The sequence below is a fragment of the Nerophis lumbriciformis genome, linkage group LG25, assembly GCF_033978685.3.
Source record: "Nerophis lumbriciformis linkage group LG25, RoL_Nlum_v2.1, whole genome shotgun sequence".
NCBI lineage: Eukaryota > Metazoa > Chordata > Actinopteri > Syngnathiformes > Syngnathidae > Nerophis > Nerophis lumbriciformis.
This window is the reverse complement of record NC_084572.2, coordinates 32,126,136-32,149,302: the sequence shown is the minus strand read 5'-3', so window position 1 is coordinate 32,149,302 and position 23,167 is coordinate 32,126,136. Positions and strand designations below refer to the sequence as shown.

General features: G+C 40.1%; 1 protein-coding gene across 3 annotated transcripts in view; it reads right to left on the bottom strand.

Annotated features, from left to right (window-relative positions):
* The window catches only part of radil (Ras association and DIL domains), a 79,603-nt gene that overhangs the window by 21,150 nt on the left and 35,286 nt on the right, over positions 1-23,167 (bottom strand). For all 3 annotated transcript variants that reach the window (XM_061984217.1, XM_061984218.1, XM_061984219.1), the window contains 6 exons: positions 16,694-16,824; positions 11,513-11,550; positions 10,372-10,523; positions 10,181-10,293; positions 9,968-10,084; positions 3,280-3,403 (listed from right to left, as the gene is read on the bottom strand). In XM_061984217.1, coding sequence (XP_061840201.1) covers positions 3,280-3,403; positions 9,968-10,084; positions 10,181-10,293; positions 10,372-10,523; positions 11,513-11,550; positions 16,694-16,824 — 675 coding nt within the window. The remainder of the gene's footprint in view (positions 1-3,279; positions 3,404-9,967; positions 10,085-10,180; positions 10,294-10,371; positions 10,524-11,512; positions 11,551-16,693; positions 16,825-23,167) is intronic.

Below are 23,167 nucleotides of genomic sequence, written 5' to 3'. Positions count from 1 at the left end.
GGGAGATAATGGGTCCCATTTTTATAGTCTTTGGTATGACTCGGCCGGGGTTTGAACTCACAACCTACCAATCTCAGGGCGGACACTCTAACCACTAGGCCACTGAGTAGGTAAATACATTTGCCTGAAGCTCATTTAATGTTGCACTTATTCTTGAATATCTGTGGTTACTGCCAGTCTGCTTATGAATGATTGAGATGTGTGAAAGTGACTTTTTTTTTAGCAGCAATTTGTGTCGCTAAAGTTTGTTTATGATCACCAAACATGATGAAAAATAAATCATCTTCACCTTGTTTGCTGCACTTTTGAAAGAGGAGCACAAACGCTCGCTTTTTGACTTGCACATTTTCATGACGTCAGGAAAGAAACATGCAACATATGCTTTGGACACACACACACACACACACACACACACACACACACACACACACACACACGTTTGTATAATAGGCTTACTGGTCAGCATAAAGTCATCTCAGTGAGGCAGCGCAACAGACGAGACGTCACCTTACCTTCTGGCAAAAGTGTCGTAAGGCTTCACTTTAACACGCATGCACACACACACACACACACACACACACACACACACACACACACACACACACACACACAATGCAAGCATGCACATACACACAAACACACAATACACACGCGCACTATGCACACGCACACACACTACACGCTTACACACGCACACAATGCACCCACACACACAATACCTGCATACGCACGTATACACACGCTTACAAGCGCACACAATGCACACACACACAAGATACTCTTGTCAAATAAAGGATCTTTCCATCCATCCATTTTCTACCGCTTATTCCCTTTGGGGTCGCGGGGGGCGCTGGAGCCTATCTCAGCTACAATCGGGCGGAAGGCGGGGTACACCCTGGACAAGTCGCCACCTCATCGCAGGGCCAACACAGATAGACAGACAACATTCACACTCACATTCACACACTAGGGCCAATTTAGTGTTGCCAATCAACCTATCCCCCTTTGACTTATGCTATTGTAGTAAGTACTTAATGGCTTTGTCATATAAATGATCTCTGACAAAAAAATTTTTTGCAGCAGGTCCTCAAAAACAGCAGAGCGCCATTGCCTTGTCATATAGAGGATCTTTGTCTGGCATTCCTGAAGCTGGTTCTTAAAAAAAAAACAGCAGTTGCTCTTGTCATATAAATGATCTTTGACACATCTTTCTTGCAGCAGGTCCTGAAAAATAGCAGTGACTCTTGTCATATAAATGATCTTTGACTTTTGTTACTGTAGTAGGTACTTAAAAACAGCAGTGGCTCTGTCATATGATATTTGACAAAAACAATTTGCAGCAGGTCCTCAAAAACAGCAGAGCGCCATTGCCTTGTCATATAGAGGATCTTTGTCTGGCATTCCTGAAGCTGGTCCTTAAAAAAAACAGCAGTTGCTCTTGTCATATAAATGATCTTTGACACATCTTTCTTGCAGCAGGTCCTGAAAAATAGCAGTGACTCTTGTCATATAAATGATCTTTGACTTTTGTTACTGTAGTAGGTACTTAAAAACAGCAGTGGCTCTGTCATATAAATGATCTTTGACAAAAAAAAAATTGCAGCAGGTCCTCAAAAACAGCAGAGCGCTATTGCCTTGTCGTATAGAGGATCTTTGACTGGCATTCCTGAAGCTGGTCCTTAAAAAACAGCAGTTGCTTTTGTCGTATAAATGATCTTTGACACATCTTTCTTGCAGCAGGTCCTGCAAAATAGCAGTGACTCTTGTCAAAAAAAGGATCTTTGACTTGTGCTATTGTAATAGGTACTTAAAAACAGCAGTGGCTCTGTCATATAAATGATCTTTGACAAAAAACATTTTGCAGCAGGTCCTCAAAATCAGCAGAGCGCCATTGCCTTGTCGTATAGAGGATCTTTGACTGGCATTCTGGAAGCTGGTTCTTAAAAAACAGCAGTTGCTCTTGTCATATAAATGATCTTTGACACATCTTTCTTGCAGCAGGCCCTGCAAAATAGCATTGACTCTTGTCATATAAATGATCTTTGACTTTTGTTACTGTAGTAGGTCATTTAAAACAGCAGTGGCTCTTGTCAAATAAGGGATCTTTGACTTGTGCTATTATAGTAGGTACTTAAAAACAGCAGTGGCTCTGTCATATACATCAGTGGTCCCCAACCACCGGGCCACGGCCCGGTACTGGTTGGTGGATCGATTGGTATCGGGCCGCACAAGAAATTAAAAAAAAAAAAAAAATACATTTTTTTAAATTAAATCAACATAAAAAACACAAGATACACTTACAATTAGTGCACCAAACCAAACAACCTCCCTCCCCCATTTACACTCATTCACACTCATTCACACAAAAGGGTTGTTTCTTTCTGTTATTAATATTCTGGTTCCTACATTATATATCAATATATATCAATACAGTCTGCAGGGATACAGTCCGTAAGCACACATGATTGTATTTTTTTATGACCAAAAAAACAAAAAACAAAAAAAACATACCACCTTTTTGGTCAAAAAGGTGAAGAACCCCTGATATGGAGGATCTTTGGCTTGTGTTACTGCTGTAGGTTCCCCTCGCGTCAAATAAGGGATCTTTGAAGAGGAGGAGCAAGGTTGTGTGTTCTCATAAACCATCGCACAATCGCGGTATCAAGACACCATCGCCGGCGATAACGTCGTCATTGTGAGATACTCTGTGATTCCCACCTCTACACCAGCGGCTACACACTGTGTGTGTGTGTGTGCGTGTGTGTGTGTGTGTGCCTTGCCTACGTCAGCTTCTCTGTTGCCATGGACACCGTGGGTGGGGAAATATCAATGAGCGACGAGAAGGAGCCAGACGGGGGCGTTCCTGTTCCTGCATTAATGTGAAGGTATTGCTGTGCTGTCTCTGCAGCCTAATGAAGACGTATGACGCACGTGTGTGTGTGTGTGTGTGTGTGTGTGTGTGTGTGTGTGTGTGTGTGTGTGTGTGTGTGGAGGAGCAGGTAAAGTGCTGCTTCCAGCATTTAGACCAGACCCCAATAGCAAGCGTTTGACCTTGTTTGCTCCCCCATCTTCTTCCCTAATGGAGGCAGAAGAAGGTGGAGCGAGGGCATTTAAAGGACAGACAGCAGAAGGACGTGGAGGACAAATCTTGCGTTGCCCACACCCCCCCCCCCCACCCTCGACCCCTCCCCCCCGCCAAACTGCTGACAAGGACGCACGCGGGCGCCGGCTAACAGCCGGGTGGGCTCCTCGGGGAGGTCTAATGGGGGCTCTTCGTACCTTTGTCCAGCAGCTGGTTGAAGAGGGACACGTTGGAGAAGAAGAAGAGGTAAGCAAACATCTGAGCCTGGATCTCCGGGTGGACCTGGTAGCCCTGCAACAGGTCCTGGCCGCTCTGGAGCACCTGAACACACACACATACTGGTTATCATTTGGAATGGGGACCAAGTTTTTGATCATCACTTGTGGGGACCACCCTTTCTACAGGTTGTGGAGGCATGAAAAAAATTGAGGTAAAATGACCACTGCCCAGTTAGCTCATACACGTCTTTAAATCTCTGGATTGATGAAGTAATGTCATACTTGCCAACCTTGAGACCTCAGATTTCGGGAGGTGGGGGGTGGGGGGCGTGGTCGGGGTGGGGCGGGGGGCGTGGTTAAGATATATATATATATATATATATATATATATATATAAATAAAATAAATACTTGAATTTCAGTGTTCATTTATTTACACATATACACACACATAACACTCATCTACTCATTGTTGAGTTAAGGGTTGAATTGTCCATCCTTGTTCTATTCTCTGTCACTATTTCAGAACACACACATTATACAAATATACATTATAAAATCAATAAGAAAACGGGAGCTCTAATTTGGGAGTCTGAATTAGGATCAGAAGTTCCTATATAAACATTGCGTACTCACGTCGGCATTTTGTATTGATTACTGCAGCTGTGCACTGGATTCATTCACAAATACAAACTACAACTCACAAACACTTTAGAGTTAGGCTCCACCATCAGAATGTGTACTTAAACTTATAAAGATCACATGGATATTATTCAGTGAGTTGATTCACCAAAACTAACCTGTTATACAGGAGGAAAAAGCACACAGGACGTTTCAATTGTTCACAGACTGGTCGCGCTCATCAGAATGACAAGACACTTCCGGTCTGCAGGTGATAGCATTCAATCGAGAGGAGCCAGATGAGGTGGTTCGGGCATCTGGTCAGGATGCCACCCGAACGCCTCCCTAGGGAGGTGTTTAGGGCACGTCCGACCGGTAGGATGCCACAGGGAAGACTATGTCTCCCGGCTGGCCTGGGAACGCCTCGGGGTCCCACAGGAAGAGCTGGACGAAGTGGCTGGGGAGAGGGAAGTCTGGGCTTCCCTGCTTAGGCTGCTGCCCCCGCGACCCGACCTCGGATAAGCGGAAGAAGATGGATGGATGGATGAATTAAAAAAAATAAAAATAAATAAATAAATATATATATATATATATATATATATATATATATATATATAATTTATTTTATTATTTTTATTTTTTTAATTATTATTATTTTATTAAAAAAAAAAAATATATATATATATATATATATATATATATATATATATATATATATATATATATATATATATATTTAAAAAAAAAAAAATATATATATATATATATTTTTTTTTTTTTTTTTTTTGTATTAAATCAACATAAAAACACAAGATACACTTACAATTAGTGCACCAACCCAAAAAACCTCCCTCCCCCATTTACACTCATTCACACAAAAGGGTTGTTTCTTTCTGTTATTAATATTCTGGTTCCTACATTATATATCAATATATATCAATACAGTCTGCAGGGATACAGTCCGTAAGCACACATAATTGTATTTTTTTATGACAAAAAAAAAAAAAAAAATACCCCCCCGATCCGTGGGACAAATTTTCAAGTGTTGCCTGGTCCGCAGCTACAAAAAGGTTGGGGACCACTGCTTTAGAGGACCTGTTTTTTGGTCCCCATACCGTCAGAGGTCCCCTAAAGGTGACTGTGTAAACAGAGCGATGTCCCCATTAAGTAAGCATTACCAGAACACACACACACACACACACACACGTTTTTATGCCATCTGTCGTCTTTATGAGCAAGCAAGTACAACATTAAGACAAAAACTCTAAAATAAAAAGTAAATTTTTTAAAATTACTTTAAATATGTTGGCAAAAACTTAAAATAAATTGAAACAATACAACAAAAATTGTAAAAATAACAGAAAGTAAGATTATAAATTTACATAATTGCTCATTGTTAATTTGTGTCTTTATTATTACAAAAGCTTTTTTATAAAAACTGTATTTATCTAACTTAATTTTTTTTGCGTTCAAATTGTGGTAACTGAATTTGAATTTCAAAATCAAATTACGCTGAAAATGTATTTGATGAAAAATGTGAGCAAAATGCGTTTGTTTAAAAATGTAGTATTTCAAAATTCAGTGTATCACGTGACCCCAAACTTGACACCTCATTGGCTGGGTCTGAGACTGATCGATTGCAGCGTTATTCGCTAATTAACAACTACAGCACTAATGTCACAATCACTAGCTGACAATTGGAGTGCTAATCGTTACCTGGCAACTCCAGCGTTAGTCGCGAGTTGACAACTAGAGCACTAATCGTTAGCTGACAATGAGAGTGCTAATCGCTAGCTGACAATAAGCGCGCTAATAGCTCGTTGGCAACTAGCGCATTAATTGCTAGCTGACAACTAGCCTGCTAAACGCTAGCTAGCAACAAGACCACTAAACGCAATTAGCGTGCCAATCGCTAAATGACAACTGCGGCATTAATTGCTAGCTGACAACTGAAGTGCTAATCATTAGCTGGTAACTAGAGCGTTAATTGCAAGTTGATAACTAGGGCCATAATTATTAGCTGACAATTAGAGCGCTAATCGCTAGCTGAAAATTAGCACGCTAATAGCTAGTTGGCAACTAGTGCATTAATTGCTAGCTGACAACTAGCCTGCTAAACGCTAGCTAGCAACAAGAGCACTAAACGCACTTAGCGTGCCAATCGCTAAATGACAACTGCGTAGGGTGACCATTTCCATGACACCAAAAAGGAGGACATTATGCGGCATATCAATAAATTACTATGGTGTACATAGGACTCTGGTATACCTTATTTATTGTACAATTTTGAGTGGTTTAAAGATGATGTTTGTGTGGCTGAATAAAAAAAAATATTAAAGTCAAGTGTTTGTTAACAGTATTTGTATTTATTCAATACATTGTGGTGTTCAAAAAGTGACCACTGAGATGAATCTTTTCAAGTGCAGAGTGCCACAAAGCATAACATGTGTGGACTTAAATGTAGTTAACATATATAATAAAAAGAAAAATGCCACAAAAAATTTTCCACATCAACATCAAGGCTGCTTGCTGCATATCTGGTTGCGTTATGCAGAATATGGGCCAAACAGTTTGCAGGGAGCACATCTTTTTGGCTCAGTTTCAGCTTCTGATACACTGTTATGTTTGCCACAATTGACACTGGCATTGTCTGCTGCATATGCAGACATGTTTTTCACCTCTAAGCCAGACATCTCAAGTTTTGCCAGCAGCTGGTTTGTTATGGCTTCTGACGTTTCGTTGCTGTCACTATAAAAATCCAACAGGACATGTTGGATGCCTTCATCAAAGTGAAAATACCTTACCACAATGGGAAAACACTTGTTTGTTCCTTTTTTGTTCCTTTATTTGAGGCGTCGGTTGCCACGGAAAAGGGTAGGTTGTTTTCTTTTATGTAGTCGGTATGTTCCTGTACCGAATAGTGAGCGATGACGTTCTCGCACAATGCCTTGGCTTTTGTTCGGCCACAGGCCATCCCTTTAGCTGTGGGCTAGTCACTGAAAATCTCCCGGTCCCCTTTCATGCCGCAGTCTAAACTTCTGTAGGACTGGTGATGCTTTACAGCAGTGGTTCTCAACCCTTTTTTCAGTGATGTACCCCCTGTGAACATTTTTTTAATTCAAGTGCCCCCTAATCAGAGCAAAGCATTTTTGGTTGAAAAAAAGAGATAAAGAAGTAAAATACAGCACTATGTCATCAGTTTCTGATTTATTAAATTGTATAACAGTGCAAAATATTGCTAATTTGTAGTGGTCTTTCTTGAACTATTTGGAAAAATATATATAAAATAACTAAAAACTTGTTGAAAAATAAACAAGTGATTCAATTATAAATAAAGATTTCTACACATAGAAGTAATCATCAACTTAAAGTGCCCTCTTTGGGGATTGTAATAGAGATCCACCTGGATTCATGAACTTAATTATAAACATTTCTTCACAAAAAAAGAAATCTTTAACATCAATATTTATGGAACATGTCTACAAAAAATCTAGCTGTCAACACTGAATATTGCATTGTTGCATTTCTTTTCACAGTTCTTTTTGACAGACATTTTAGTGAGGGTCAAACCATCATGGCATGGGGGAAACTCTGGCTTTATGGTAATGAATGGAATAGCCGACTTGATTTGATGTTCAGTTTATGAACTTACATTACATTACATACCCCCAGGGGTACGCGTACCCCCATTTGAGAACCACTGCTTTACAGCATGGTACACCTTGCACAGCTCCGCAGCAGTTATCTTGTCATCCAGGGGCGACGAAACTTCACGAAAAAATGTCCTCATTGAAGAGGTACTTGCCGCACGTTTATTACTTTTATGTTTATCCGCGCACCCGCATGCCGTTCAATTGCAGCATTCCCCTGACTACTTACGTCGACATCACATCGACAAAGTGTGCAGAAGCCATGGAATGAGTCTCGACTGCTTTTCGTTATAAATTCGTGCTCTTTTATCCATTCAGAATCAAACGAGGTCTTGCGTTTTGGCATGATGCTAACTTTCTGTCAATGTTATGCCGCAGCAGCACATGGACCCTTGTTTACTTTTTTAACCAATGATAAGCAGATTTGTATCCGACACCGCTCTTAGCCAATCATTTGATATGTTACTGCGTTGGGGGCATTTTTTACGGTCTTTGATTGGCTATCGCGCTGCAGCCCAGCAAAGATGAAAAAACTCCGCTCTTCAAGCTTAGTGCCTCAAAAAGGAGGACAAATACGTGTCCGGCTTGATGCTGCGCCGGACGCCGGACAGGGCATTAAAAATCCGGACTGTCCGGCCTAAATCCGGACACCTGGTCACCCTACAACTGCGGCGTTAATCGCTAGCTGACAACTGGAGTGCTAATCGTTAGCTGGCAGCTAGAGTGTTAGTTGCAATTTGACAACTAGGGCAATAATCATTAACTGACAATTAGAGTTCAAATCTCTCGCTGACAATTAGTGTGCTAATAGCTAGTTGGCAACTAGTGTATTAGTTGCTAGCTGACAGCTAGCCTGCCAAACGCTAGGTAGCAACAAAAGCACTAAACGAAATTAGCGAGCCAATCGCTAAATGACAACTGCAGCGTTAATCTCTAGCTGAGCGCTAATGGCTAGCTGGCAACTAAGGCTCTAATTGCTAGCTGACAAGTAGCGCCCCAATCGCTAGCTGACAACTGGAGTGCTAATCGTTAGCTGGCAGCTAGAGTGTAAGTTGCAATTTGACAATTAGGGAAATAATTGTTAGCTGACAACTAGAGCAATAATCATTAGCTGACAATTAGAGCGCTAATCTCTCGCTGACAATTAGTGCGCTAATAGCTAGTTGGCAACTAGTTGTTATCTTACAGCTAGCCTGCCAAACGCTAGCTAGCAGCAAAAGCACTAAACAAAATTAGCGAGCCAATCGCTAAATGACAACTGCGGCGTTAATCTCTAGCTGAGCGCTAATGGCTAGCTGGCAACTAAGGCTCTAATTGCTAGCTGACAACAAGCGCGTCAATCGCTGGCTGACAACTGGAGTGCTAATTGTTAGCTGGCAGCTAGAGTGCTAGTTGCAATTTGACAACTAGGCAAATAATTGTTAGCTGACAACTAGAGCAATAATCATTAGCTGACAATTAGAGCGCTAATCTCTCGCTGACAATTAGTGCGCTAATAGCTAGTTGGCAACTAGTTGTTATCTTACAGCTAGCCTGCCAAACGCTAGCTAGCAACAAAAGCACTAAACGAAATTAGCGTGCCAATCGCTAAATGACAACTGCAGCGTTAATCTCTAGCTGAGCGCTAATGGCTAGCTGGCAAATAAGGCTCTAATTGCTAGCTGACAACTAGCGCGCCAATCGCTAGCGGACAACTAAAGCGCTTATTGCTACAGTAACTAAAAACTACAGCACTAATCGCTACTCGAAAACTAGAGCGCTAATTGCTGGCTGACGACTAAAGTGCTAATTGCTAGCTGACAAATAGAGCGTTAATCACGAGCTGACAAATAAAAGGCTAATTAATGGCTAGCTGGCAACTAAAGCGCTAATCGCTAGCTGACAACATATGTATTTAAAGACATTTACATTTCATATATTATAAATAAATCCCCCAAAACTTTTACGGCCCCCTCTTGCTGTACCTCTGCGGACCCCCTGTGGAAGACATCCGCTCCGGACAGGCTAACCTCCTCCAACCTTCGAGGACAAAGCTACGAACTATGGGAGACCGGGCTTTCTGCTCCGCCGCTCCCAGTCTGTGGAATGCTCTCCCTGACCACCTGAGGGCACCACAGACTGTGGATGCTTTTAAAAAAAGGCTTAAAAACCCTTCTTTTTAAAAAAGCCTTTTTTATATATATGCATACTAGTTCTATCTATTAGGCTGTTCTAGTTTTTATTTTATTATCTTTTTATTATTATTACTATTTTCAATACACTGTAGCACTTTGAGGTTGTTTGCTCAATGTAAAGTGCTTTTTACAAATAAAATCTATTATTATTATTATTATTACCTGTGTTAGGGTGTAGGTAATAATATTCTGCTGAGAACTGTACGACAATACGAGCATTTACCTGAAGGACCCTGCGTACTGGTTCTGGGAATCCTACACCTCCTTTCCAGCAAGGCTCGGAGCTGTCCATGGGGAAGGGATTACAGTCCAAAAGACCTGGAAGGACTACGTACAGAGCCTAAGAACACACAACACACACGTAATGAACAACAACAACAGAGTAGACAGTTTTCTACAAAAACCAGCATTTGGAAGAAAGGGGGGTTTTGTAGACCTTGGTGATGTAGTAGACGCACTGCTGGAAGGTGTACATGATGACTTCCTCCAAGATGCTCATGGCCTCCTCGTTGGCTGAGATGGTCGCCGACAGCAGAGACTCCTTGGATCCTGAGGCCAGATAACCAAAAGAGGTGAGGACCCCGTATCGTCGTAATGACCAGTTAGTGTGTGTGTCTGTGTGCGCACCTTGCAGTATCTCCATGTTGTGCGTGTACGACGGCGCTCGCTGCTGAATGAAGTACAAGATCTCGATGGAGTTGGACATCCAGAAGAAGACGGTCTGCAGGTCCGGGATCAGGTCTGAGATGTTGAGCAGGGACAAGGACGACGGGTCCTGACTGCAAGTGCACAATAAAGGCTTAATGACACACACTAGAGATGCGCGGTTTGCGGACACAACCGCGGAGTCCGCGGATTATCCGCGGGTCGGGCGGTTGAAATAAAAAAAAAAAAGATTTTATCCGCGGGTCGGGTCGGGCGGTTGAAATTAAAAAAAAATTAGATTTTAAATAGATTCAGGCGGGTGGCAGTTAAACCAATTCGGAAATATATATACATAGTTAAATGTTGTTACCCACATACGAAAAACGAGCAGGCACCTGCAGCACGCCACAACAGAAGAAGAAAAAAAAAAGAGATGGCAACGCCAGCAGCAAACGTGGTACACGACAAACTAAAAAAGGGAATACTAAAGACCAGGGGAAAAAAAGGCCAGAAAAGTTCAGCGTGGACTCGTTTTTATGAGGTTGTAAATCAGGATGATAGTAATGCTGGCTACGTGATTTGCAAGAGCTGCGACGCTGTTTATGTCTACGACAGTCACAAAACCGGGACATCTAACATGGTGCATCACATTTGTGCAAAACCCCGAACCTCCACAAACACCCTGAGCATGAGCAGATTCGTCCGCCGTGATCCCAGAAGAGTGCCACAGGATGTTAAAACAAGATAGAACGCAGCTGCCTGCAGCAGTTTGAGTGGCGCGAGCGCGGCTCCCAGATGATTGCGCACTGGTGTGCGTCTGGGCCGTGACAGCGTGGCACGCATTGAATGTCTCTGCTACATTGGATCAGTCTCCTTTCTTTAACAGGCAAAAGCTTTATAACCTCACTAATGCCTTGCATCGTCTATATTAGATATATAACAACGGGCGGGTGGCGGATGGCGGGCGGGTGCGGTTTTGATTAAATGTTAGTTCGGGTGGATGGCGGATGGTTGACGACTTTTGTGATGCGGTTGCGGATGAAATAATTGCCTATCCGCGCATCTCTAACACACACTTTTTTTTTTACTTTTTTCTAAACACAAGACGGAAAACGATACTCACTGCTGAGCTTGCTTCTGGGCCAACTCCTTTGTCTTCTCCTGCAACACACACACACACACACACACACACACACACACACACACACACACACACACACACACACACACACACACACACGCACGCACACGCACACGCACACACACACACACACACACACACACACGGAAATAAGGTCTCATTAAACTTTTAGCGCGAGCGTAGGAGACACACACTTGACAAGAGAAGCAGAACTAAACACCGCTATCACGTTTACACAACCTGAGCGGTTTTAGATGGTGACAAACACGAAGCTAAAACTTGAAAGGAGACACTTTGTCGTCAATAGAGATTTTTTTTTTATCTTGTTTTCTGATCTCGATCACAGATTTTTCCAACCGCTCAAACTCCAATGTATGCACAGGAAATCAGATTAACATTTGACAGGGCCCTGGATTACTTTAGTTTTTATTTCAAAATAGAGATGTCCGATAATGGCTTTTTTTGCCGATATTGTCCAACTCTTAATTACCGATTCTGATATCAACCGATACCAATATATACAGTCGTGGAATTAACACATTATTATGCCTAATTTTGTTGTGATGCCCAGCTGGATGCATTAAACAATGTAACAAGGTTTTCCAAAATAAATCAACTCAAAGTTATGGAAGAAAATGCCAACATGGCACTGCCATATTTATTATTGAAGTCACAAAGTGCATTTTTTTTTTTTAACATGCCTCAAAACAGCAGCTTGGAATTTGGGACATGCTCTCCCTGAGAGAGCATGAGGAGGTTGAGGTGGGTGGGGGGTAGCGGGGGGTGTATATTGTAGCGTCCCGGAAGAGTTAGTGCTGCAAGGGGTTCTGAGTATTTGTTCTGTTGTGTTTATGTCGTGTTACGGTGCGGATGTTCTCCCGAAATGTGTTTGTCATTCTTGTTTGGTGTGGGTTCACAGTGTGGCGCATATTTGTAACAGTGTTAAAGTTGTTTATACGGCCACCCTCAGTGTGACCTGTATGGCTGTTGACCAACTTCACTTGTGTGTGTGAAAAGCCGTAGATATTATGTGATTGGACCGGCATGCAAAGGCAGTGCCTTTAAGGTTTATTGGTGCTCTGTACTTCTCCCTACGTCCGTGTACACAGCGGCGTTTTAAAAAGTCATACATTTTATTTTTTGAAACCGATACCGATAATTTCCGATATTACATTTTAAAGCATTTATCGGCCGATAATATCAGCAGTCCGATATTATCGGACATCTCTATTTAAAATGCTTATTATTTTCACATGCAACTCAAAACATAGTATAAATACATTGTTAATATATTAAATGTTTTTAATCTAACATATATAGGAGCCAGATGAGGTGGTTCGGGCATCTGGTCAGGATGCCACCCGAACGCCTCCCTAGGGAGGTGTTTCGGGCACGTCCGACCGGTAGGAGGCCACGGGGAAGACCCAGGACACGTTGGGAAGACTATGTCTCCCGGCTGGCCTGGGAACGCCTCGGGATCCCCCGGGAAGAGCTGGACGAAGTGGCTGGGGAGAGGGAAGTCTGGGCTGTATAAGCGGAAGAAGATGGATGGATATATATACAGTCGTGGTTAAAAGTTTACATACACCTGTAAAGAACATAATGTCATGGCTGTCTTGAGTTTCCAATAAGTTCTACAACTCTTATTTTTTTGTGATTGAGTGATTGGAGCACATACTTGTTGGTCACAAAAAACATTCATGAAGTTTGGTTCTTTTATGAATTTATTATGGGTCTACTGAAAATGTGAGCAAATGTGCTGGGTCAAAAGTATACATACAGCAATGCAATGTTAATATTTTGTTACATGTCCCTTGGCAAGTTTCACTGCAATAAGGCGCTTTTGGTAGCCATCCACAAGCTTCTGCTTGAATTTTTGACCACTCCTCTTGACAAAATTGGTGCAGTTCAGATAAATTTGTTGGTTTTCTGACATGGACTTGTTTCTTCAGCATTGTCCACAGGACTTTGGCAAGGCCATTCTAAAACCTTAAAGGGGAACATTATCACCAGACCTATGTAAGCGTCAATATATACCTTGATGTTGCAGAAAAAAGACCATATATTTTTTTAACCGATTTCCGAACTCTAAATGGGTGAATTTTGGCGAATTAAACGCCTTTCTAATATTCGCTCTCGGAGCGATGACGTCACAACGTGACTTCACATCGAGAAGCAATCCGCCATTTTCTCAAACACAGAGTCAAATCAGCTCTGTTATTTTCCGTTTTTTCGACTGTTTTCCGTACCTTGGAGACATCATGCCTCGTCGGTGTGTTGTCGGAGGGTGTAACAACACGAACAGGGACGGATTCAAGTTGCACCAGTGGCCCAAAGATGCGAAAGTGGCAAGAAATTGGACGTTTGTTCCGCACACTTTACCGACGAAAGCTATGCTACGACAGAGATGGCAAGAATGTGTGGATATCCTGCGACACTCAAAGCAGATGCATTTCCAACGATAAAGTCAAAGAAATCTGCCGCCAGACCCCCATTGAATCTGCCGGAGTGTGTGAGCAATTCAGGGACAAAGGACCTCGGTAGCACGGCAAGCAATGGCGGCAGTTTGTTCCCGCAGACGAGCGAGCTAAACCCCCTGGATGTCTTGGCTCACACCGTCCCTTATGCCACCGAAGATGATCAAGAGAAGAATATCGACCCTAGCTTCCCTGGCCTGCTGACATCAACTCCAAAACTGGACAGATCAGCTTTCAGGAAAAGAGCGCGGATGAGGGTATGTCTACAGAATATATTAATTGATGAAAATTGGGCTGTCTGCACTCTCAAAGTGCATGTTGTTGCCAAATGTATTTCATATGCTGTAAACCTAGTTCATAGTTGTTAGTTTCCTTTAATGCCAAACAAACACATACCAATCGTTGGTTAGAAGGCGATCGCCAAATTCGTCCTCGCTTTCTCCCGTGTCGTTGGCTGTCGTGTCGTTTTCTTCGGTTTCGCTTGCATACGGTTCAAACCGATATGGCTCAATAGCTTCAGTTTCTTCTTCAATTTCGTTTTCGCTACCTGCCTCCACACTACAACCATCCGTTTCAATATATTCGTAATCTGTTGAATCGCTTAAGCCGCTGAAATCCGAGTCTGAATCCGAGCTAATGTCGCTATAGCTTGCTGTTCTTTCCGCCATGTTTGTTTGTGTTGGCTTCACTATGTGACATCACAGGAAAATGGACGGGTGTATATAACGATGGTTAAAATCAGGCACTTTGAAGCTTTTTTTAGGGATATTGCGTGATGGGTAAAATTTTTACAAAAACTTCGAAAAATATAATAAGCCACTGGGAACTGATTTTTAATGGTTTTAACCATTCTGAAATTGTGATAATGTTCCCCTTTAATTCTAGCCTGATTTAGCCATTCCTTTACCACTTTTGACGTGTGTTTGGGGTCATTGTCTGTTGGAACACCCAACTGCGCCCAAGACCCAACCTCTGGGCTGATGATTTTAGGTTGTTTTGAATAATTTGGAGGTAATCCTCTTTTTTCATTGTCCCATTTACTCTCTGTAAAGCACCAGTTTCATTGGCAGCAAAACAGGCCCAGAGCATAATACTACCACCACGAGAGATGTCCGATAATATTGGACTGCCGATAAATGCTTTAAAATGTAATTTCGGAATTTATCGGTATCGGTTTCAAAATTAAAATGTATGACTTTTTAAAACGCCGCTGTGTACACGGACGTAGGGAGAAGTACAGAGCGCCAATAAACCTTAAAGGCACTGCCTTTGCGTGCCGGCCCAGTCACATAATATCTACGGCATTTCACACACACAAGTGAATGTGAAGCATACTTGGTCAACAGCCATACAGGTCACACTGAGGGTGGCCGTATAAACAACTTTAACACTGTTACAAATATGCGCCACACTGTGAACCCACACCAAACAAGAATGACAAACCTCGGCTTGGACCCCGACTTAAACAAGTTGAAAAACTTATTCGGGTGCTACCATTTAGTGGTCAATAGTACGGAATATGTACTGTACTGTGCAATCTACTAATAAAAGGCTCAATCAATCAATCAAACAAATTTCAGGAGAACATCCGCACCGTAACACAACATAAACACAATAGAACAAATATCCAGAACCCCTTGCAGCACTAACTCTTCCGGGACGCTACAATATACACCCCCCGCTACTCCCCACCTCAAACCCCCCCGCCCCCTCAACCTCCTCATTCACAAGTGAATGCAAGGCATACTTGGTCAACAGCCATACAGGTCACACTGAGGGTGGCCGTATAAACAACTTTAACACTGTTACAAATATGCGCCACACTGTGAACCCACACCAAACAAGAATGACAAACACATTTCGGGAGAACATCCGCACCGTAACACAACATAAACACAACAGAACAAATACCCAGAACCCCTTGCAGCACTAACTCTTCCGGGACGCTACAATATACACCCCCCGCTACCCCCTGCCCCAACCAACCCCGCCCACCTCAACCTCCTCATGCTTTCTCAGGGAGAGCATGTCCCTAATTCCAAGCTGCTGTTTTGAGGCATGTTAAAAAAAAATGCACTTTGTGACTTCAATAATAAATATGGCAATGCCATGTTGGCATTTTTTTCCATAACTTGAGTTGATTTATTTTGGAAAACCTTGTTACATTGTTTAATGCATCCAGCGGGGCATCACAACAAAATCAGGCATAATAATGTGTTAATTCCACGACTGTATATATCGGTATCGGTTGATATCGGAATCGGTAATTAAGAGTTGAACAATATCGGAATATCGGCAAAAAAGCCATTATCACCATGCTTGACGGTAGGATTGGTGTTCCTGGGATTAAAGGCCTCACCTTTTCTCCTCCAAACATATTGCTTGGTATTGTGGCCAAACAGCCACTCCAGACTTCTTCTGTTTCTTTGAAATTGTCATCACTGCCACAAGTCGTGGGAAAATTGTATTACAACTGAGTGGAGAACAGTTATTTTTTGGCGGCCATCTAGGGGGCGCTCGCAACACGGGGCCCCGGCCCTATGGTTAAGAGTATCGTGCTCAGCGGTGAGTGTGGGTCACCCGTGTAATGGAGCACCATAAGACGAGACGACGCCTTGTTCACCTGAGCCGACCCTGGCTTTAAAAGTGGCTGAAGAGAAAGAGAGAGAGAGAGAAGTGCACTGACCCAGGCCACCGTCTGAATCCGCCGCACGATCTTCAGCAAAAGCTTTCCGAAGCTCCCGGGCGGGAAAGTGGAGGCGGAATGTTGTATGCAAAGACACAGCAGGTAGGCCGGCGTCAGTTTGTGGTCGTCACCTGCAAGGAACGTACAGACTCTAAAATCTTCTTACGAAATTATAAACCTTGGGTTTGAAAAAGAATAATATCTTCAACGTTTACGAGACGAAAAAAAAAAGTTTGTTACAGACCCTCTGACCCACTTTTGCACAAAAACGTACATTTAGTTAAATGGTAAATGGGTTATACTTGTATAGCGCTTTTCTACCTTCAAGATACTCAAAGCGCTTTGACACTATTTCCACATTTACACACACATTCACACACTCATGGCGGGAGCTGCCATGCAAGGCCCTAACCACGAGCCATCAGGAGCAAGGGTGTAGTGCAGGGGTAGGGAACCTATGGCTCTCGATCAAAGTATTGGACAGGACGTCGAAAATGTGTAATAAAGTTGTACTTTATATAAGAAAAAAATGGCTTACAAAACGGTACAAAACGATCTTTATATCTTGTTATCTGTCATTCATTCATCACCCGTAGGCTCGTAATCCTCAATCTCAACAACCACAATGCACCTGCTCCCGGTCTTTCTAACATCCGGTTTTGCCGCAATGCATTGTGGAACATGCAGTCTTTTAGTTAACCCTTTGTTCGGCTATTGAGTAGAAGACAACTCAATTCAGTGTCAGTGTTTCTCAAATAATCAATATCAAATACATGTATAAAATCAATTCCCTTTTAACGCTTTAGCTGTAAATAATACTAGATCAATTTATCAGCAATTAAATCAAACATGCAAATTAGGAATGATCATCACACATGAACTATATAACCCATAAGTTGCAACATCTTTTGATGACTGCATCTGGCTCTCAGATAAATCTTAGCTGACATTGCTTAACACGATAAGTAATGAATAATTCCGCTGGTAATCACAGCGTTAAAAATAACATTCAAAATATAAAACATTCTCATGCATTTTAATCCATCCATTCGTTTTCTACTGCACCTGTTCAAGAAGTCGCATTAATGGTATTTATTTATTATTGGTTAGCTTCAGAATAACAATGTTATTAAAAAGAATAAGAGACTTATTGTACTCTAAAAATGTTGGTCTTACTTAAAAATGCACGCATTTAGTTGTATTCAGTGTTAAAAAAAATATTATACGGCTCTCACGGAAATGCATTTTAAAATGTTCGGCTTTCATGGCTCTCTCAGCCAAAAAGGTTCCCGAACCCTGGTGTAGTGTCTTGCTCAAGGACACAATGGACGTGACAAGGTTGGTAGAAGGTGGGGATTGAACCAGGAACCCTCAGGTTGCTAGCACAGCCACTCTCCGCCCCGCAATGGTCTTTTATGTTTACAAAATTAGGTGTCGTTTGTTGAAGACCTGTTAACAAAATAATTTTTCAAGTTGGTTGACGACTATTGTCTAGATCAGGGGTCGGCAACCCAAAATGTTGAAAGAGCCATATTGGACCAAAAATACAAAAACAAATCTGTCTGGAGCCGCAACAAATTAAAAGCCATATTACATACAGATAGTGTGTCATGAGATATAAATTGAATTAAGAGGACTTAAAGGAAACTAAATGAGCTCAAATATAGCTACAAATGAGGCATAATGATGCAATATGTACATATAGCTAGCCTAAATAGCATGTTAGCATCGATTAGCTTGCAGTCATGCAGTGACCAAATATGTCTGATTAGCACTCCACACAAGTCAATAACATCAACAAAACTCACCTTTGTGCATTCATGCACAACGTTAAAAGTTTGGTGGACAAAATGAGACAGAAAAAGAAGTGGCTTAAAACACGTCCTAGAAAGTCGGAGAAAGTTATACATGTAAACAAACTACGGTGGATTCAAGGACCGCCAAAATTAGTAGGACAAAACGGCACTCGCCAAATACTCGAATCAGTGAAGCATGTTTATTATAAACAGTGTGCTTTATAACAATTAGGGAGGTTTGTGTCATGTTTGTCCTACAGAAACCATATTAAAACAAAAAATAGATTGTTTTCCCCTCATCTTTTTCCATTTTTCATACATTTCTGAAAAAGCTCCAGAGAGCCACTAGGGCGGCGCTAAAGAGCCGCATGTGGCTCTAGAGCCGCGGGTTGCCGACCCCCGGTCTAGATGTTTACAAAAACCATTATTGACGACATTTCATTGTCTCTACGAACCCATTAGGTTTTTCAAAGACTCTTATTAGCCTTTAATGTTTACAAAATGATGTACATTATCTTCAAGAAAGACCAATTTGTCTTTGTTTATGAAATAACTTCTAAATTTGGTCAATGTTTACAGAAGCATACATCGTGATTGTTGAAAACTGAACTATCTTTAATGGTTACAAATGATGTAGGTTAAGTTTGTCGAAAACTAATTAGTGTTCAGTTTATAATCGACTGTTTCCGAATTACGGAATGAATTTGGGTCTTTGATTCTGTAGATGTTTACGAAAAAAACTTACTTTTATTGTTGAAAAACTGAATTGTCTTTAGTGTACATGAAACAATGTATGTTAGGTTTGTCCAAAAACTACTTACAATATATTTGTTAAGGACTGCACCAGTTGTCTTAAATGTTTACGAAAAACATATGTTATCAATCACTAAAGAATTGTCTTCATTGTTTATGAGCTTCCATATGGTAGCGTTGCCGAAGTCTTCAGTGTTTACGAAAAACGTGCATTTGGTTCGTAAAGGACTCAATGTTACAATCGTTAAAAACTGAAATCACTTCAGTGCTTACGAATTTTGAATGTTAGGTTTTGCGGAGGACTCAAATTTGTCTTTGCTATTTAAGAAAATATATGTGCTATGTTTATCGAATGTACATTAGGCTCATCTGATGGTGTAGATGTTTACAAAAAACGTGGTTTACTATTGTTGAAACTGAATTGTCTTTAATTTTCACAAATTATGTATGTTAGGTTTGTCGAACATTCTAATTAGTCTTCAGTGTTTGCACAAAAACTACTTACGTTAGCTTTGTTAAGGACTATTAAGTTGTCTAAAATGTTTACGAAAAACGTATTTTATCAACAGTAAAAAATAATCTTTGTGGTTCACAAGCTTACATATGTTAGCTTTGCCAAAATTTCTTGAGTGTTTATGAAAATCGTACATTAGGTTTGTAAAAGACCTTGTAACAATCTTTAAAGACTCAAATATCCTCAGTGTTTACGAATTACGGACGTTAGGTTCCTCAAGGACTATGTCGCAATCGTTAAAGACTGAAATAACTTCAGTGTTAATGAATTACAAATGTTAGGTTTTGCACAAGACTCAAATTTGTCTTTGCTATTTACAAAAAACGTGCTAAGTTTATGTTTAGATGTTTACGAAAAACGTGGTTTACTATTGTTGAAACTGAATTGTCTTTAATGTACATAAATGATGTGTAGGTTTGTCGAAGATTGTAATTAGTCTTCAGTGTTTGCACAAAAACTGCTTACGTTAGCTTTGTTAAGGACTACTAAGTTGTCTAAAATGTTTACGAAATGTAAATATGTTGTCAGTGAAGAATTGTCTTCATTGTTTACGAGCTTACATATGTTAGCTTTGCCAAAGTCTTAAGTGTTTGCGAAAAACGTATATCAGGTTCGTATAACCTATGTCCTATGTCATGATCTTTAAAGACAAACTACTTTAGTGTTTACGAATTACGGACGTTAGCTTTGTTAAGAACTTTGTTACAATCGTAAAAAGTGAAAATAACTTGAGTGTTTACGAATTACGGACATTAGCTTTGTTAAGGACTATGTTACAATCATTAAAAACTGAAAAATAACTTCATTTTTTACGAATTAAGGACGTCAGATTCATAAGGACTATGTTGCAATTGTTAAAGACTGACATAACTTCAGTGTTAACAAATTACGGACTTTAGCTTCGTTAAAGACATTGTCACAATCGTTAAAGACTGAAACACCATCAGTGCTTACGAATTACGGACGTTAGCTTTGTTAAGAACTATGATACAATCGTAAAAACTGAAAATAACTTGAGTGTTTACGAATTACGGACATTAGCTTTGTTAAGGACTATGTTACAATCATTAAAAACTGAAAAATAACTTCATTTTTTACGAATTAAGGACGTCAGATTCATAAGGACTATGTTGCAATTGTTAAAGACTGACATAACTTCAGTGTTAACAAATTACGGACTTTAGCTTCGTTAAAGACATTGTCACAATCGTTAAAGACTGAAACACCATCAGTGCTTACGAATTACGGACGTTAGCTTTGTTAAGAACTATGTTACAATCGTAAAAACTGAAAATAACTTGAGTGTTTACGAATTACGGACATTAGCTTTGTTAAGGACTATGTTACAATCATTAAAAACTGAAAAATAACTTCATTTTTTACGAATTAAGGACGTCAGATTCATAAGGACTATGTTGCAATTGTTAAAGACTGACATAAGTTCAGTGTTAACAAATTACGGACGTTAGCTTCGTTAAAGACATTGTCACAATCGTTAAAGACTGAAATACCATTAGTGCTTACGAATTACGGACGTTAGCTTTGTTAAGAACTATGTTACAATCGTAAAAACTGAAAATAACTTGAGTGTTTACGAATTAAGGACGTTTGCTTTGTTAAGGACTATGTTACAATCATTAAAAACTGAAAAATAACTTCATTTTTTACTAATTAAGGACGTCAGATTCATAAGGACTATGTTGCAATTGTTAAAGACTGACATAACTTCAGTGTTAACGAATTACAGACGTTAGCTTCGTTAAAGACATTGTCACAATCGTTAAAGACTGAAACACCATCAGTGCTTACGAATTACGGACGTTAGCTTTGTTAAGAACTATGTTACAATCGTAAAAACTGAAAATAACTTGAGTGTTTACGAATTATGGACGTTAGCTTTGTTAAGGACTATGTTACAATCATTAAAAACTGAAAAATAACTTCATTTTTTACGAATTAAGGACGTCAGATTCATAAGGACTATGTTGCAATTGTTAAAGACTGACATAACTTCAGTGTTTACGAATTACGGACGTTAGCTTCGTTAAAGACATTGTCACAATCGCTAAAGACTGAAATACCATCAGTGCTTACGAATTACGGACGTTAGCTTTGTTAAGAACTATGGTACAATCGTAAAAACTGAAAATAACTTGAGTGTTTACGAATTACGGACATTAGCTTTGTTAAGGACTATGTTACAATCATTAAAAACTGAAAAATAACTTAATTTTTTACGAATTAAGGATGTCAGATTCATAAGGACTATGTTGCAATTGTTAATGACTGACATAACTTCAGTGTTAACGAATTACGGACGTTAGCTTCGATAAAGACATTGTCACAATCGTTAAAGACTGAAATACTATCAGTGCTTCTGAATTACGGACATTAGCTTTGTTAAGAACTATGTTACAATCGTAAAAAGTGAAAATAACTTGAGTGTTTATGAATTAAGGACATTAGCTTTGTTAAGGACTATGTTACAATCATTAAAAACTGAAAAATAACTTCATTTTTTACGAATTAAGGACGTCAGATTCATAAGGACTATGTTGCAATTGTTAAAGACTGACATAACTTCAGTGTTAACAAATTACGGACTTTAGCTTCGTTAAAGACATTGTCACAATTGCTAAAGACTGAAATACCATCAGTGATTACGAATTACGGACGTTAGCTTTGTTAAGAACTACGTTACAATCGTCAAAACTGAAAATAACTTGAGTGTTTACGAATTAAGGACGTTTGCTTTGTTAAGGACAATGTTACAATCGTTAAAGACTGAAAATAACTTCAGTGTTTACGAATTAAGGACGTTAGCTTCGTTAAAGACATTGTCACAATTGCTAAAGACTGAAATACCATTAGTGCTTACGAATTACGGACGTTAGCTTTGTTAAGAACTATGTTACAATCGTAAAAACTGAAAATAACTTGAGTGTTTACGAATTACGGACATTAGCTTTGTTAAGGACTATGTTACAATCATTAAAAACTGAAAAATAACTTCATTTTTTACGAATTAAGGACGTCAGATTCATAAGGACTATGTTGCAATTGTTAAAGACTGACATAACTTCAGTGTTAACCAATTACGGACGTTAGCTTCGTTAAAGACATTGTCACAATCGCTAAAAACTGAAATACCATCAGTGCTTACGAATTACGGACGTTAGCTTTGTTAAGAACTATGTTACAATCGTAAAAACTGAAAATAACTTGAGTGTTTACGAATTACGGACATTAGCTTTGTTAAGGACTATGTTACAATCATTAAAAACTGAAAAATAACTTCATTTTTTACGAATTAAGGACGTCAGATTCATAAGGACTATGTTGCAATTGTTAAAGACTGACATAACTTCAGTGTTTACGAATTACGGACGTTAGCTTCGTTAAAGACATTGT